This window comes from Solanum verrucosum, unplaced genomic scaffold, assembly GCF_900185275.1.
Source record: "Solanum verrucosum unplaced genomic scaffold, falcon-dt-bn FXZP01000161.1, whole genome shotgun sequence".
NCBI lineage: Eukaryota > Viridiplantae > Streptophyta > Magnoliopsida > Solanales > Solanaceae > Solanum > Solanum verrucosum.
In genome coordinates, this window is record NW_026020127.1 from 670,754 (window position 1) to 687,823 (window position 17,070).

Consider the following 17,070-nt stretch of genomic DNA (forward strand, 5'->3'; position numbering starts at 1 on the left):
CTTTCCAGCTTATGTTGTTTTAGCTTTCCAACTCGCATACTCGTACATTCAATGTACTGATGCCAGTTGGCCTGCATCGTCTTATGATGCAGACACAGGTAACTAGGATCGGCATTCCGGCGCATCGTTGATCCAGTGAGCAGTTCAGAGTCAGTCGGTGAGCCTCCTTGCATTCTAGAGGATCTATGTTCATTGCTTTCTAGTTAGTTCATTAGGATGTCGTGGGGTTTGTCCCAACATCCATCTCAGTTGTTTTAGAGGTTTCATAGACAGTCAGATATTAGTTCTTTAGTCTTTTCATTGTCATTATTCCATGTTCAGACTAGAGTTTGCCTTAATGGCTAGTTGAATGTTCCTTTATAACATTCTAGTTTATTATATAAACTTATCTTTGTTGAGTTTAAGTCTTCCACTGAGTTAAGTAAGTCAGACCAATAGTTCGCTTGGGGCCAACAATGGTCTTCGAGTGCCAGTCCCACCCAGAGTGTAGGCTTGGGGCGTGACAAGCTCGTTCTTTGCTAGGTATCTAAGGTGAACACATCGAATTAATTTACTCAACACAAAAAGTCTATTAAATCAAAATTAGGAAAATGCTTACTAATAGTGAAAGGTTAATTAATATTTGTTTGTTCATCTTTATTCACTTCATTTTTATTATTTTAGTTTGCAATTTCATGTTTATTATTTCTCTATGAGCTAATTGATCATTTTTTAGCTACCTGTGAAATCCGCCATTTAATTATATATCTGTAGATACGAAAGGCTTATGAGACATAATTTTTTCAAATTGATATATGTATGTATCACCCTCTTCATAATACACAAAAACAATATATGAAAAAGTAGTCTTTTTTTTCTTCTTTTAAATGTTTCTTTTACAAAAAAATAGAAAAAAAACTCCTCTTTCAATTAGTTGGATAACCAAAGAGAAAAAGATTAGAAGATGAGTGTTAGGATTTGGTATAAGAGTCAACATTAAAAATAATTTTTTGCTTGAAAATATTTTTTCGAGTCGACGGTCTATCGAAAACAGTCTATTTACCCTACAAAGGTAGAAATGAGTGGACGGTCTATCAGAAACACAACTTATTTACCCTATAAAAAGTAAAGACAAAATTTACATATAATATATCAAAACCCTACTTGTATACTGAATATATTGTTAGCAACATTAAAAATAACTCTCTATATATAGTGGTAGCTAATGCATTTCGTTTCCATCACAATCACTAATAAAAGTCAATTATTATTATTACTATTATTTTTGTTTCTTGTTCCAAGTTCTTTGCTCTTGGCTTTGTAGTTGGAGCTACATGAACTAACTCAATATATTTGTCTTCTCAAAAAGAATATTTCAAGTTCTATGTTCCCCATTACTCCAAAGTTAATTGGATCATAATGGAGTAGGTAAACAAATTGAGAATTCAATTTTGAAATTAAACCACATATGAATAGTCACTAAAACCTTTATAATTATGTTAACACAAAATGTATTTTCTAAAATCTCTACCTAACAAGTTGAAATTACATTACACTTAAAGGATGCGATCTAGTGTTGGTGGGTGGGACGAAGGTGTCCCTGAATTTTATCTAAACCATGCCAAAAGTGAATATTAGTTAAATAAATTTTGAAAAGTGGATACAAATTAAATTAAATGACAACGTCCAAACAGAATGCCTATTAAGAAAATTACATACAATAAAATGTAATATCAAAAATCAGATAAGAAATAAAAAAGGAAAAGAAAAGATATGGAAAAGGAGAAAAATATATTGAAAGATAAAGACTTAAGAGCAATAACATATGTACATCTATTATTTAGTTTTTGTTTCTTCAATTAAAAGTTCTTCGCTATTCTCGGATGAGATAATTGAGATTCCTCTTTCATTAATTAGAGAATCGTTTTAGTTTCAAGTCACGAGTGTAGAATAAATTTCTGGTAAAAATATTTCCCTTAGTGGATCTATTTAGTACGATTTAATTAATTTAATCAATAAATTTCAGATATCAAATGATTAAATCAAAAGATAGGAGATGTTTATTTCCTTAAACATTAGTAAAAGATTCTTGATTAAAAAATTGAAAACTATGTACTATTATTCTTTTCTATCTCTAAATAATACGTCCATATATCAATGATCCAATAATTTTATATATTCCAAATAATTATATATCCCTTTTTTGGTCCCCTATTTAGTGGAGAAAGTTTTAGAAACTGAAATGAATCAGAATGTATGGTATCATCAATCATCTCTCCCACCCCTTACCATGCTAAAAAAACATAGCTTAAAAACAAATTAATAACTTTTTAATTTCTTTATTATTAATAAAATTTAATTATATTTCATGCGATATCTTACTAAGTATATTTAACTTTTGATTAATTGAATCAATCTTTTTTATTTCTTTGTATTCATAAGTCGGTCATATATTTACTTACTCACATGTTACATTAGATTTGTATTGCTACTTCATATACACTTCGACAGTAATATACTATTATAAATTTAGAAATATAACGTATTTTTTACACGAAGAGATATTATAAACAGGTTTTTTAAGCAATTGAATAATAATATATCTTGAAGAAATAGTCATAGTTGACCTTGTAGACAATTGAAAGGTCTCAATGGTGATTTTTTATGAAACTTTTTGGGATTCTCTTGGCATGAAAAATAAATAAATTATATTATATATAGTCTCATCAATTTATTTATTTTTTATAATACAAAAGGAGAAATGCCTTTGTTTAGTTAGTGCAAGTAAAAATGCATTATTTTATATTCTATGCTTGGAAAAAAAAAAAAGGAAGGCATATTTGTGGGGACAATTATTCCCCAAATTGTAGTCTTTATCTCCAAAATAAATAGAGTCACTACTAGAAACATCTGTTTTTCTCATTGAATTTTACTATCAAAAACTCACTAATTCTGGCTAACATCCTGTTGAGCTTTTATCTTGTTGGTAAGGGATTTCTAATGAAAAAATCATCAAAAAACATTAATCATGTTTGACAATCTAAGGGCCGCTCTACAAAGCATTTTGAGTTAGTAGGTTACGGAGAAGGGTTGCAACACCCTAAGGGATGTGATGTTGAATTTTTTTAGTGGTTATTTTCATGGCTCAAACCTATGATATAGGTCACACGGCGATAACTTTATAGTTGCTTCAACGCTTTCCTTTAAAGAAGAACTTTCTTCGAATCACCCATCCTAGTACAATTCTCATCTAAACATACTTAATTTTGGAGTTCTAATGAAATTGGATGTACTAGTGTTAGTACGATCACACTAATGAGCAAATTTTGACAGATTCTATATTTATTTATTTAAAAAAAGAAAAAGATTTTCGACAAAAATTAATGATTTTCTGATAGTATCTCCAATAGAATTCACATAAAATATATTCATTGAAACACTATATCAGAAAATCGCTAATTTTCAATAGTATTCAAACGAAAATGTCCATAGGAAATCCATAAATTTCCAGTAATTAAAGTGTGTTTATATATGATGCAAATTTTCATGATAATCTAAACTATAATCTAGTTGTGAATATATATAGGTTTTTCTACTAATATATGATCATAACAATATCTAAGTATAATCCAAGGAAGAATCACTTATGGATTTTCACCAGTCTATTTATTTATTCCCACATGGGTCATGATTTTTATTTCTCTTTTTTAACTTTTTAGTTGTGAATATTCTATCATTAGCTTGGCCACAAATATTTTAATGCCATTTAAAAAATAAAAATTAGCAACGAATAAATTTTATTACTAAATAACAAATATATATTGATAATTATATTCAGAGATGAATAATATATGTGATCAATTATACACTACAAAAAAGGACAAAGTTGCTAAATAATGATAAATCGTTAATCTAATTTAACGGTGAATTATTCAAAAAAAAAAAAAAAAAACCAATCAGCTATGAACTTTTTAGCGATTGATTTATAGAAAATTCATGTTCTTATTTGTAGTAAATTATTTTTTCCATGTTCTCCAATGTAATAATTCTTTTTCAAAATAATAAAAAAAAAAGATATATTCTTTATTAATTTAAAATTAATAAAAGTTGGAAAGAAGAAAAAAAAACTACTTTAATTTTAGAAGAAAATCAGATTTCAACATCATGCCGACAGAAGAGGGGAACTAGAGCCTGGAAATAAGCAAATTGATAACTTTTGTTAAAAAAAATTATTACTATTATTTTTCCCAAACAAAATCATTTCTAAGATATTGATATTTAATTTATTGTACTTTGATCACATGACCATCACTTCAATCTCATTCAATTCACACCAACTAAAATATTGTTGTCTCAATTAATCTGATATATATCTTTCGAATTTTAAAAGAGAAACAATTTTTTCTTTAATAGTGATTTTTTCATAAGCTTTTGAATGGTTAATAATTATGACTTACAAGTTACTGTACTTTTTGCATAATTTTTAAATATATAAATTTTATTTTTAAAAAAACTTAGAAAATTACATGTTCAAATTTACGGTCAAGTTTCATTCTTAAAATTCATACAGTGTCATAAATTGAAATAAAAAGAGTGTATTTTAACAAAATAATGATGAGAAAAGTCAAATGAAAATTAAAAAGAAGAAATAGTTCTGATCACTATAATTTTTTCCAATAGAAGTAAAAATAATATTATGCACAAAATTCAAAACTATTTGCACAACTTCTTAGCACATTATTGTTTTTCTTTCTACGCTATATTAAAAATAAAATAAAATTAAAAGATCGAAAAAAGAAATATAAATAGCAAAGGTTCGGCATAGAGCTAATAACTTCTTTTTAGAACCTTACTTAATGGAGGAAGAATATTCTTGAAATTAATTTTAAAAACATATAAGACAAAAGAAAATAGATTGAAAAAATAAATATCCCTCTAACTATACAAAATATTTGAATTTTATTCTCCGTTACACTTTTTGGTGCATTCATACCCTTGTTTTAAGCACAAATTTTCATATTCGCCCTTGACCCAAATAGAACTCCGACCTAAAGTATATAAAAAGGTAATTTTTTATACCATAGTCAAAAGTGAAACTGTAAATTTAATTATTATTTTTGTTTCGAAAGAACATGACACTAAAATATACCCCTAAGCCTCGTTAAAATTAAGAGCAAGTACAAATTCTCAAACTAATAATCGAAGCAATATGGATGATCCTAAAGTATAACGAAATGTAAAATTGAAATATTTTGTTAAGTATAAAGATAAATTTGATTTGAACATTTTTTTTAATATAAAAAAAAATAACAAGTAAAGTGCGCAAATTTATCATAATTCACTAACAATCTCAGAGATGCTTTCTAGATGAGGTTTCCATACTCTAACTCTTCCTCTTCTTTTATCCCTTTGAGTTGACGCCTTTTCAGATAATATATCACTTAGATATTCATCATCAGAAATTAATAGGTTAGCATTATACTCATTTTTATGTCCCTCCGATGTAACTTGCCTCATCTTCTTCTTATTCCTCATGGATGATCTAGAACGAGTTCTTGACTTTTCACGAGGGGTAGAAGAAGAAGAAGATGAGGAGGAGGATGAGCACGATGATGGCATTGGCATAAGGAAGTAAATTTTGCCGCGTTGTAGCTCAGCATCAGGAGGGACAATAACAATTTTTGGAGTAGTAGAAATATTTTGTTGATGATCATTTGATGATGAATATGAAGATGTTGGTTTTTTTAATATGTGTTTGGGATAAAGTTTCATAATTTGTGAAGCTTTTATATGAGAATCACTAATTTCCTCAACTTTACCATTAGAATGAACAATTCTAATAACATCAAGTGCACCACATGGGAGAATACAAGATATGAAACATCTAATTGCATTTCTCATAATGGATAAAAATGATTTTTTGAGGTTTTTTGGGAGGAGAAAGAAGGGAAAGAATATAGAAAAAGGGAAAAGAAGTCTCTTTATCAATGAATTGTAAGTGTAGTTTTTATTTTATTTTTTTCTACCTTTTTAGATAAAAATGATGATTTATTTTGTGCTTTTGGGGGTTTTACCTTTTTTTGCTTTCTTTTTGTAGATGCCTCTACTTTTTCTATTCCTTTTAGACTTTTGAGTTAGTATTTTATATTTGATAATGCAAGAAAAATTGTACCTTTAATTTGTTATGTAGCATATTAGTTGTACTCTTATAATTTATTTGTACAGTATTTTCTTATTAATTCGCTTAATTTTAAAAAAAATAACATATTTATATATTTGAAAATAATTGGATTTAAGTTTTTTTGTTTTATCCTTATTGAGAAGATTTTATAGTAACGCAAAAGTTATGACATATTCAAAAGTATTATCAGCTCTAGTTTTGAAACTCTTAATTCGTACAGATGTTAAGAGATGTTTAAAATTACAGATTGTAAAAGTTTTCTTTTAAAAAAATAAAAATTATGTTGAGTTAAACTATGCCATACACACTAGAAAGGATATAACAAAATACTAAGTATGTGCTTATTATAGAAATCTACGTATAACTATTTTATAAGTGATCTGATTCTGTAATATTTAAATATGTCATGAATAATTAAACCTCATTCTATATTTTCCCTTTTGAATCCATCAATATCAGGATCATTTTGCAAATATATGAAAATTTGGGACCTATGGGGTATATGCCTAATTACTAGTGACACATGTTTGTCCATGGTTGGATTTGCCAAGTCAGCTAAAATGGGGTCCATAATTTAAATAATATGACAGGTGTCTACCACTTTGACACATGTCAGCAGAATTCTCCTAGTTGGAGTAGTTGAACAGACTAACAACACTGTAGGCAATACTATAAATGCTATGAAATCTATTAAAATCGCAAGTTTCAAAAATTTTATAATTCAATAGTCATAATATATGTTAGCACAATCTTTTAACAACTTCAATTCTCTGTATTAACCTTTATGATTTATTCAAACTTCGTAACATAAATTGAAACAGACGAAGTCACATAGATTTTATTAAAGTCACTTTCTTCCACTTAAAAATTAAAATAGAAGAGATAACAATCTTTTTTTATGATACCATTTCACGTCAAGAATCATATATGTCCATATTGATAGAAGACTACTCATAAAAATTTGTCGAAATTGTATTCGTCACACCTATTTTTATCAGTCTTTCCATCATACATCCCATGATAGAAACTTTCATCGAAAAATATGACTTTTCATAAAACTAAAATTAGAAAGAATAAAAAAATAAGAGAATTGGACCATCTTTTTTCAAGAAATTATGAAATTGATTTGTTTTTCTCTTATTTTTATTTATTTTATTATTTTTTATTTTTATGGGGTTGGGGATTATCTTCTTTTGAGACTAGTTTCAATCTTTCAATATCTCCAAGCAAAGTGAGGTGGGATGTGGTTTTCATGGGAAAGTGAGGTGTTAAATATGGACCCTTTTACTTATATGAAGAGTCAAGTATAATTAAATTATATAGTGCTTAGAGTAATGTCAAATATTTGCTTGTCCTATTTCAAAAAATATATTATATTATTAATAATAACTAAAAAAAAAAATGTCTAACAACAAAACCATGTGTTTCTATCCTATCATTACCAAAAAGTTCCAATATTCAAGCAACAAATATACTCCACCAAGATTTTCCTTTTGAAATTCAAGATTTTTCAGATCCAATACTAAGTTTTCCAATAGTAGCATACTCATTAAATTTACTATCAAGAATTGTTGCACGATAAACAAAATCTCTTTACTTTTAAAAATTCTGAGTTCAATTCTTGAATATGAAACTTTTTTTAGTATAGAGTATTTCACCCTTAAATAAGTTTTATATGATGTGAATCGATATTAATATATATTCTGGATATCGAATGAGAAACCAGAATGATATAGCCATTATATATCATGAAATAAAAAAAAGTTAATCAAAAAGATCCATTTAATGTGCATTAATACTTGTACAAGTTAGTGGGTAACATGTTAGAGAATGGAGAGAAGGGTGCATTAGTGGGGTAGGGGGTGGGGGTCCTTTTCTAGTGAATATATGAAATTGAAACATCATATGATAAAATCCAAGATTGATTAATTAGATTTATGGTTTATGGTTGATTTAAGTGACAAAAAAAGGATACTATTAGAAGTCAATTTTTAGAGTTTTTCATTTTTTTTCTCGGTGGTTTATATCTAACATTAAATTTATTGAGATAGATTTTTAACCACATAAATATATATATATATATATATATATATATATATATATATATATATATATATATATATATAATGTGTTTTAAATTATAAATTTCAAATTAAATGTTCTTTATTACTTTTAAAATGTTGTATCATAATATTCAACAACTTAAAATATTTAAAAGACATAAAAATCGAAAGGACTCTCAAAATTTTATCAATGCCAATACTATAACAAAAAAAGTTTTCATTTCTTATCAAATGTTTAAAATTTATTAACAAGAAATATGTATACATAACGTATACTTTATGTTGAAATATACATACACTACACTATCCATATATACATATTTATACATAAAATATACATCCGAACAACTATATTGATAAACTAGAGGACTGAAGGATACATTTATACAAGTTTTCCAATTTGTTTTGATAATTGTGTTAGACTTGTAATTAGGGATGGCAATGGGGTGGGACGGGGTGGATGCGTGGGGTGGGTTAAAGGCTATGTGGGGCGGGGCGGGTTGGATGCGGGGCTGGTTGAAGTGGGTATTTTAAAAATTAATGTGGGGTGGGGCGGGTTGTGGGTATATGTGATTTTATGTGGGTTCAAACTTAATTTTAACTTTTTACATGTTATAAGAGTGATAGAACATTATTTATTAAGATAATTTCATTAAGGGAAAAAGGACGAATTTACCCCCGAACTTTGATAAATGGTACGTCTATGCCCTCCGTTATACTTTGGGTCCATCTCAGCCCCTGCCGTCCAATTATCGGTACACACATGCCCCTCTCACTAACGGCCCCCTCATCCTATACACGTGTCTTAATCCTAATCAACTACCCATTTGATCATTATTTTTAACCCATAAACTAACAACCCGCCCCATAAACCCATACCCACCCGATTCCCTCTAAAATATTCAATTAAAATACCCAAATCTTCCGGGTCTCATTATAAACGAATAATTCAATCAAATTGATATTGAGATGGCCCTTGAAGCTTTGAATTCTCCAACTGGTACTTCAAATCTGCAGACGTTTCAATTTGAGAGCAACGGTCAGTAGCAACTTCGGTACCTTGAGAATTGGACTAAAGGGAAGAGATCTAAGAGGCCACGGAGTATGGATCGCCAGCAGACTGAAGAGGGATATTTGGCGCTTTGTTTGATTATGCTTGCACGGAGCGATGGCTCTGTTAATCAGGTACGATCTCTACCATCGCCGGTGACAGTGATGAAAATCCACGCGTCGTCGGAGAAGATGTTGTATAAGTGTTCGGTTTATGGTAAGGGATTTGGATCTTATCAAGCTTTCGGAGGACATAAAGCTAGTCATCGGAAACTCGTCGCCGGTGGCGGCGGAGGAGATGATCAGTCGACTACCTCTACTACTACTAATGCTACCGGAACTACTAGCTTCGGTAACGGTAACGACAGTGGAAGACTCAGGAGTGTTCGATTTGCCACAAGTGTTTTCCTACTGGACAAGCTTTGGGAGGACACAAACGGTGTCATTACGACAGTGGTAACGCTAATAGTAGCGTTAGCGCTAGTGTCGGAGTTACGACGTCGGAGGGCGTGGGGTCTACAATCAGCCACCGTGATTTTGACTTGAACATTTCGGCGTTGCCGAAATTCTGTCCTGGATTTGGTTCCGGCGAGGATGAGGTAGAGAGTCCACATTCGGCGAAGAAATCTCGGCTATCTCTACCTCCAAAATTTGAATAATTCCACTCAATTCTCATTTTTCAACTCTCAATTTTTTTGTGTTTTTGATTTTGTAGTGATTGAATTGAAAATTGACAGGGAGAAATGAGTAGAGTTGGTGTAGAATTAATGGAGATTGAAAAAGAAGTAACGGAAAAAATGAAAGATGGTGATGATGAAGTGAAGAGAATTCTTCCATGGACTAAACAGATTACAGTAGGAGGAATTGTGAGATAGGAACGAGACCCGGAAGATTTGGGTCTTTTAATTGAATATTTTAGAGGGAATCGGGTGGGTATGGGTTTATGGGGCGGGTTGTTAGTTTATGGGTTAAAAATAATGATCAAATGGGTAGTTGATTAGGATTAAGACACGTGTATAGGATGAGGGGGCCGTTAGTGAGAAGGGCATGTGTGTACCGATAATTGGACGGCAGGGGCTGAGATGGACCCAAAGTATAACGGAGGGCATAGACGTACCATTTATCAAAGTTCGGGGGTAAATTCGTCCTTTTTCCCTTTCATTAAAGCGACTAAAATATTCAAGATAATAAATGAAAATGTTTCAATAAAAAAGAATACAATTTCTTACATGTTTCCCAATTGAGCTCTAAAAATTAAAATTTTAAGTCACTATCCTATTAAATTAATACAACTTAATGAAAAAATGAATTTATTTTTATGAATTTTATTTTTAGTATCAAACATAACTAGAAAAAAAATTATTAAAAAATTATGTGGGGCGGCGTAGGGCGGGTTGAAAATGAAAAGAGTTGTGATGCGGAGCGGGGCGGATTAAGCTCAACCCGCACCGCCCCGCCCTATTGCCATCCCTACTTGTAATTGGAATTAAAGGGCTAAATATTTGCTATATCTCCTCGTGCTTATGAAATCTATAGGATATCAAACTAAATTATGTATGTACATTTCTACTATTAATTTTTTTAAAAAGTAACAAACACAACTACATGCATGCACATTCATGTGGTTATCATATTGAGCCAATTAATAGATTAATAATACAAAAATACTTTTATCTTTTTTATTTGTTTAGGAAATAAAGTATCTTAATATAAAGTAATTTTGGAAATTTATTTATCTGAAAATAATATCCTTCCAATTATCGATTAAAGTTGGTTAATTTGCAGAATAATATATATTGAAAGTAAGACAGAGTTGCATAAGGTTGTTTTGCACTAAAAAAGAAAAGAAAAAAGAAGCAAACCTTATTGGTCATAATATTTCATAGAGAAATTTACGATATATATATTTTCTAGGGACGTGTTAGAATGAATGAAATTCCTTCCTCCACTCCGATATGATCACTTAAATAGAATTGAGGGAGTACTTTTATTTGACTACATCAAGATTTTGGAATTTGAAAAAACAAGTAACAATCTATTTCTTAGTCCATAACCCGAGGGCGGAGGGGGAGGGGGTGCATACATGCCAACCTAAGAGAGTATATATATAATGACAACCTATGTTGCTCGGATATATTGAACAAAATTTCTGTTGTATACATATCGAATCCTCTAAAAATATAATTAACTTTTGAAGAATCTGATACATACAAAATGATATTTTTGAAGAATTCAAGCAACACAGATTGAACAACCAACAAAAGCAAGTACTTAGGAGATCTCACCCAATGCAATTGAACCTTTTTTATGATATATGCATACATAGTGAGATATCAAGTACTAGCCTCCTACCTAGGTTGATCCTATATATATGTGCTAATAACATCACAACAAATGTAATAAGTGGATCAGATATTTTATACGTTTTTCAATAACTCATTTTCAACCTGTTCATATCCGATCCAATCCATCCATTTGTCAGCACATCATAGGGCCATCTCTTAGGTTGCACTTGATGAATAAGAAGGCAAAGAAAGAGAGAGCATAGTGTTTATATCTGATGAGTTTTTCTCCTTAATATTATTGTCTTCAGTTGTGCTCAATCCCAATTGTAAATCAGGCAGCCAATAATCTTTTTCTTTAATGAACATCTTGTCTTGTTTCATCTACATATTAATAACAAGTAAAACAGTCATATGAATGAAAAATTACACATATGGTAACCATACGTACATACTTACAACTTGCACTAAACAAATAAAGAATTTTAATTTGCTCCAATTATTTAACGGTAATAATATAATTATTGCTATATTATATATATTTAGCGGCAATAATATAATAAAAATATTCTATATAAATATCACTAAAGACTTTATAGTGACTCTAGCTGCAATGATACTAACTCAATATATTGCCACTAAAATGAAAATTTGATTCATTACCTCTAAATGTCTCTTTTATTGTAGTGTTAAGTACATGAACCTTTGAGTTAATACTAATAGGGAGGGAAAAAAAGAATGAGTTTTTTCATGATTACCCAACAAAATAATAAAATGTTTCCTTTCCAAGATTTTTATCAAAACAACCTCTTTACCTCTCCCCCTCTCCGATCCTACATATGGAATTATATTGAATATGTTATCATTGTATTTTGTTGTATTGTACCCATTTTCAAGATTCTTTTTTCTTTGGATTCCGACTTGGTGTCCGAAGCTCGCATTGGAGTCCCGATTAAATTTGAATCGCTCACTGCAGGGTCCATTAGTGGGAGGTGCTCCCAACAGGACTTTCTCCATACTCAGAGCTCGAACCCAAAACCTTTAGTTATGAGTGAAGCAGTCTCACTACTAAACCCCAACCCATGAGTGAAGCAATCCCACCACTAAAGGTCATAACCCGAGACCTTTAATTATGGGTTGAATACTTACATCTTCTCCACAAAAATCAATAATATTCAAATATGACTAATTTTTTTAGAAGATAGATAACATAGTATAAATCAAAATTAGTACAAAATATTGATAAAGCTTACCTCAAATCTAAGAGGGGTCTTAAATTTTGGACCAAGGCTGTTATATGTGCAACTCCATTTTGGTCCAGCTTGATGAAACAAAGATTGAGAATTCAATTTATTTTGATTGAATTCACATGGAGGCCACCTTTTTTCTTCAAGAAAATGCATTTGCCTAACCGGACAAATTTCATGATTTTCCAAGTATCTGCATATATAACAATAACAACATAGTTGATATTTGTGCGGCTATAAAATAATCTTAATGAGGGTAAATGATAAATTTAAAGTTAAATCGATCACATTTACTTGTTATAGCAGATAACTTCTCTTATCCCAAACATCACAAGTTCCAAGTTTTAAAGAGACTTAACTAAAAATGAATATAGGTTGAATGACCTACTATTGTAATCAATTTCTTATAGTGACGATATATATAACTTAAGAAAATAGTATGACGTAAAATGAAATAGAGGAATACGAGGTTAATTAATTACCTGGAAAAATTTTCCTTTGTCTCATGTGGAGTTCTTGCAAATGAATTTTGGAAATGGTTGTTAACATTATTGTCATCATCATTAAAATTCCTTGCTAAAACAATTGCACCATTCTTCATTTTGAAGTCTTGAAGAGGGTTAAATAATCTTTGGCTTAATTTTCCATAGAGATAACTTCTTCCTTGATTTGTCCTATAAACATGGCCTAGTACTGTAAAAATAAATAACCAAATACCGTTTATCGATCACTTTTCGGTCCTTTTATCTTTAAAAAATAACTTACATATAGAGTTTCAAATTTCACGACTTCATAATTATGTGGAGTTCATTTATGAAATCTGAAATTATATGACAATAATTCTTGTGATTAAAAAATAATAAAACTATTTATTATCTTGGAGTTACGATTGTGTAATTTTAAATTCCAAAGGCATTAGTTATTTTTAAAAGACAGAATCGAAAAGTGGTCAATGGATACTATATATAATTCATATGAACTTAATTCCTGTTTTCTTTATCTTATTTTATATGAAGATGACAGTTTTATATACGGAGAATTTAAGAAAGAAAGAATTATAGTTGATGCATATAAAAAATGTTCTAATAATTTATGATTTTAAATATGTCTTTAACGTTTATAGAAGTACCAATATCTAGTCTACATGAAAAGATAAAATAAGCATAAATAATTAACTCAAAATTAAAAAGGAAAATTTCTATCTTTTTTCACATTAATTTTACCTTGTCCAAATTCTCCAAGTTTCTTGCTTCGATACATCTACATAAAGTAAAGTAGTATGTTATGAGCAACAAATAAGAATTATCTATGAAATTTATCGTTAATCTATAGTTAATTAATCGCATATAGCTAACAATTTTTTTTTGATAATTTATCATTAATCCTTTGTTAAATAAGATTAGTGACAACTTTTTTTTAGCGATTAAAGTTGTCTGTCGCTAATTACTGTTTTTTTTTAATAGTGAAAAGAAATTAAACCTGGAGGTGACTTTTTACATGGGCAATGCTAAGTCCTCTCACATTCATCATTTGAAGAACCAATTTTGGAGTTGCTCCTGCAAAATACCATTATGTTTCAAATTTTACAAGTAAAACTCAGACACATTATCGAAAAATGGCAAAATATTACTGCACGTTGATTATCACAAGTTTCAAAAAATTTATCGTTCAGTCAAACATAATAATAGTATATTGTTTACAATCACAAGTTTTTTTTCTAAAATGTCGAGTTAATTCAACTTTGTCACATAAATTGAAATGGTAATAGTATTAGCAATTTTTTTTTTTTTTTAATATTATAAATGCAAAGTATATCTGGATTGTAAAAGAAGTAGGTAGACTTACTTTCTTGACCACCAAGTCTATCAATTGCACTAACAAAAGAGAGATGAAGTTCAGGAGTCCATCTTAGCCTTGGTAATTTTGATCTAACATATTGTCTAACTCTTTTGTTACTTTCATAATCCCCACAACTAGTACTATTATTATTTTCATCTATAATTTTCTCATGACTTTCATCACTAATAATAACTTCAATGGCTTCTTCATCACCAACTTCTTCATTCAGATCAATGGAATCACTTGTCATGATTATTGACGTTGATGCATGAACAAACCCTGGATTACGATAACAATAACATTCTCAGTATAATCCCACCTATTTTAGAAATTGTGTATTTATAGAAAAAAAGAACATGAATCAATATTTTCATACAAACTAATAACAAGTTGTAATAAACAAAGAGTTTAAGTTATATATATTGTTTGGTGACAGAAATTGTGTATTTATAGAAAAAAAGAACATGAATCAATATTTTGATACAAACTAATAACAAGTTGTAATAAACAAAGAGTTTAAGTTATATATATTATTTGGTGTGAATAACTTTTTTATACTATATATCAAGTTACCTAAAGGATATTTATAAGTAATTACTACTATAGTAGTTTCAGTCTCAAACAAGTAGGGGTCAGTTGTATATAAGTATCTTCGCTAGAATTCACATAAAAAAAAAAAACTTTTGTCACTCCATCCCGCAGGAGCAAAACAACCTATTGTTGTCTCGATTGTTCTACCGAAGGGTCAGGGGAATAGGAGAGCACTCATCTTGGGGTGGGCTTACTAATACTAAGATGCCTTCTACAATTATTTACTCCATACTTTGACTACATACCAAACATTTAATTTACCGTAGACACAATAATTAACCATATTATTTCATTTAAACTCATATAAGATCTAAATTAACCTCCATAACTCAATTTATGAGATATATTTTGACCGATGAATTTTAAATAAAATAATATTAAAATACATCTAGTAACTAAACCCTATCAACATATATTCAAGAAAAAGAAAAATATTGTAGTAATGATTAATCATGATTGAACCCTAACTTCTTATATATGTAAGCAAACTATGGTAGATGATACTTGTTTTATTAAAAAAAGGAGAAATTTAATTCATCCAATAATAACCTTAGCAATATATAATCGATAAAATTTGTAGCTAATAAAACCTTAAGTATATAAGGGATCAAGAAGAAGGAGAAGAAGAAACTAATTAACCCTATGTTCCTAATTACAAAAAAAAAAAAAAAAAAAAAAGAGAGAGACATGAATTAGCACTGGACAACATATGCCAATAAACAAAAAAAAAACCTTATTTATGATGGATTATCAAACGATCTTGTTAGCTACAAGCTATTTAACGATAAATTTAGTAGTTAATCCGTTCTCTCTCTTATTTTAGAAGAAAATGAATAAAAACCAAGTATCAAAGATCGAAAGAAGACTGGTAATAAATCTTATCGATCGATTGATAATAGAGATAAAGGAACTAGAATTTTTATGAATAGCAAGATTTATAACACAAAAGAAAAACATGAACTTTTCCTTCTGTTTGATCATAGGCTTGAAATTTGAGTTTTGAAACTTGAAGTTATCTTTGAACATGCAATTTACTTCGAAAAAAATAAAATTTTGTAAACAGAAGTGAAAGTTCTCCCAAAAACTAGGGTCACACCACTTGAAAATATTTGAAGATAAGATTTTCAAAATCTGATTAAATTTTATGGTCATACAAATATTTTGAAGATAAATTTTCAAAATATAATTCAAATTTTATTATCAAACGCTAATTTTGACGGATTTCATCAAAAATTCATTATTTTTTTTTACACTTGTATTATAATTTAAGTGAAGAAGAAGAGAAGTAGTAGTAATTATAGTAATTTCAAATTTATTTCTATAAATACAAACCATAAAAAGAAGTCTCCTTCTTCCTTCAAGATCTTCTATGGATGATGATCATCAGACACAAATAAAAGTCTTTTCTCTTGTTGGGGTAGGGAAATGAGAAACTTAAATGGTGTCACTTTTTTCTATGGGTGTTGGGAGATTTTTGTTCCATTTGTCAAACCATGGAATTATTTTTTAATGCTAATAGTCATCCACAAGGTTCATATATATTCTTGTTACTATCTTATTTTATTTTATGTGACATTATTTTTTAAGTTACTTACTAAAGGCCCCTACTAAATATAGATTGCCTTTTGAAAGCGCTAGTCGCATAGGATGATCGGACGATAGATCAAGTCACACAGACTTTGATGATTCAACATTCATATTAGAAAAAAATTAAGGAGGGTGAGGGAAAAAGGGGATAATACTCGGTTCGATCATTCAATTCACTTCAACAAACATGCATGGTACGATTTTGTAGTCAAAACAACACAATCAGTATAAGAAATTTTTACACCATCAGA

General features: G+C 29.4%; 2 protein-coding genes and 1 pseudogene across 2 annotated transcripts; 1 reads left to right on the plus strand and 2 right to left on the minus strand.

The window, feature by feature from the left end:
* Positions 1–5,286: 5,286 nt before the first annotated feature.
* LOC125826020 (uncharacterized) lies at positions 5,287–5,890 on the minus strand. The gene has a single exon (XM_049505317.1). The coding sequence runs from the start codon at positions 5,878–5,880 to the stop codon at positions 5,311–5,313; it is 570 nt and encodes a 189-aa protein (XP_049361274.1). The 5' UTR covers positions 5,881–5,890; the 3' UTR covers positions 5,287–5,310.
* Positions 5,891–9,192: 3,302 nt separating this feature from the next.
* On the plus strand, positions 9,193–9,932 carry LOC125826026 (zinc finger protein ZAT10-like; annotated as a pseudogene).
* A 1,481-nt stretch (positions 9,933–11,413) lies between these two features.
* Positions 11,414–16,740, minus strand: LOC125825998 (uncharacterized). Its single transcript, XM_049505290.1, has 7 exons — positions 16,565–16,740; positions 14,648–14,920; positions 14,282–14,358; positions 14,026–14,062; positions 13,285–13,495; positions 12,809–12,995; positions 11,414–11,939 (listed from the first exon to the last, which is right to left on the minus strand). The coding sequence occupies exons 2-7, from the start codon at positions 14,889–14,891 to the stop codon at positions 11,775–11,777; spliced, it is 921 nt and encodes a 306-aa protein (XP_049361247.1). The 5' UTR covers positions 14,892–14,920; positions 16,565–16,740; the 3' UTR covers positions 11,414–11,774.
* Positions 16,741–17,070: the final 330 nt, after the last annotated feature.

Excerpts from the sequence above, each read along its gene's own strand:
- LOC125826020 (XM_049505317.1), bottom strand. The coding sequence starts at position 5,880 with ATGAGAAATGCAATTAGATGTTTCATATCTTGTATTCTCCCATGTGGT.
- LOC125825998 (XM_049505290.1), bottom strand. The coding sequence starts at position 14,891 with ATGACAAGTGATTCCATTGATCTGAATGAAGAAGTTGGTGATGAAGAA. Across the intron at positions 14,359-14,647 it reads TAGACTTGGTGGTCAAGAAA|GAGCAACTCCAAAATTGGTT; the intron begins GTAAGTCTACCT and ends GGTATTTTGCAG. Across the intron at positions 14,063-14,281 it reads ATGTAAAAAGTCACCTCCAG|ATGTATCGAAGCAAGAAACT; the intron begins GTTTAATTTCTT and ends TACTTTATGTAG.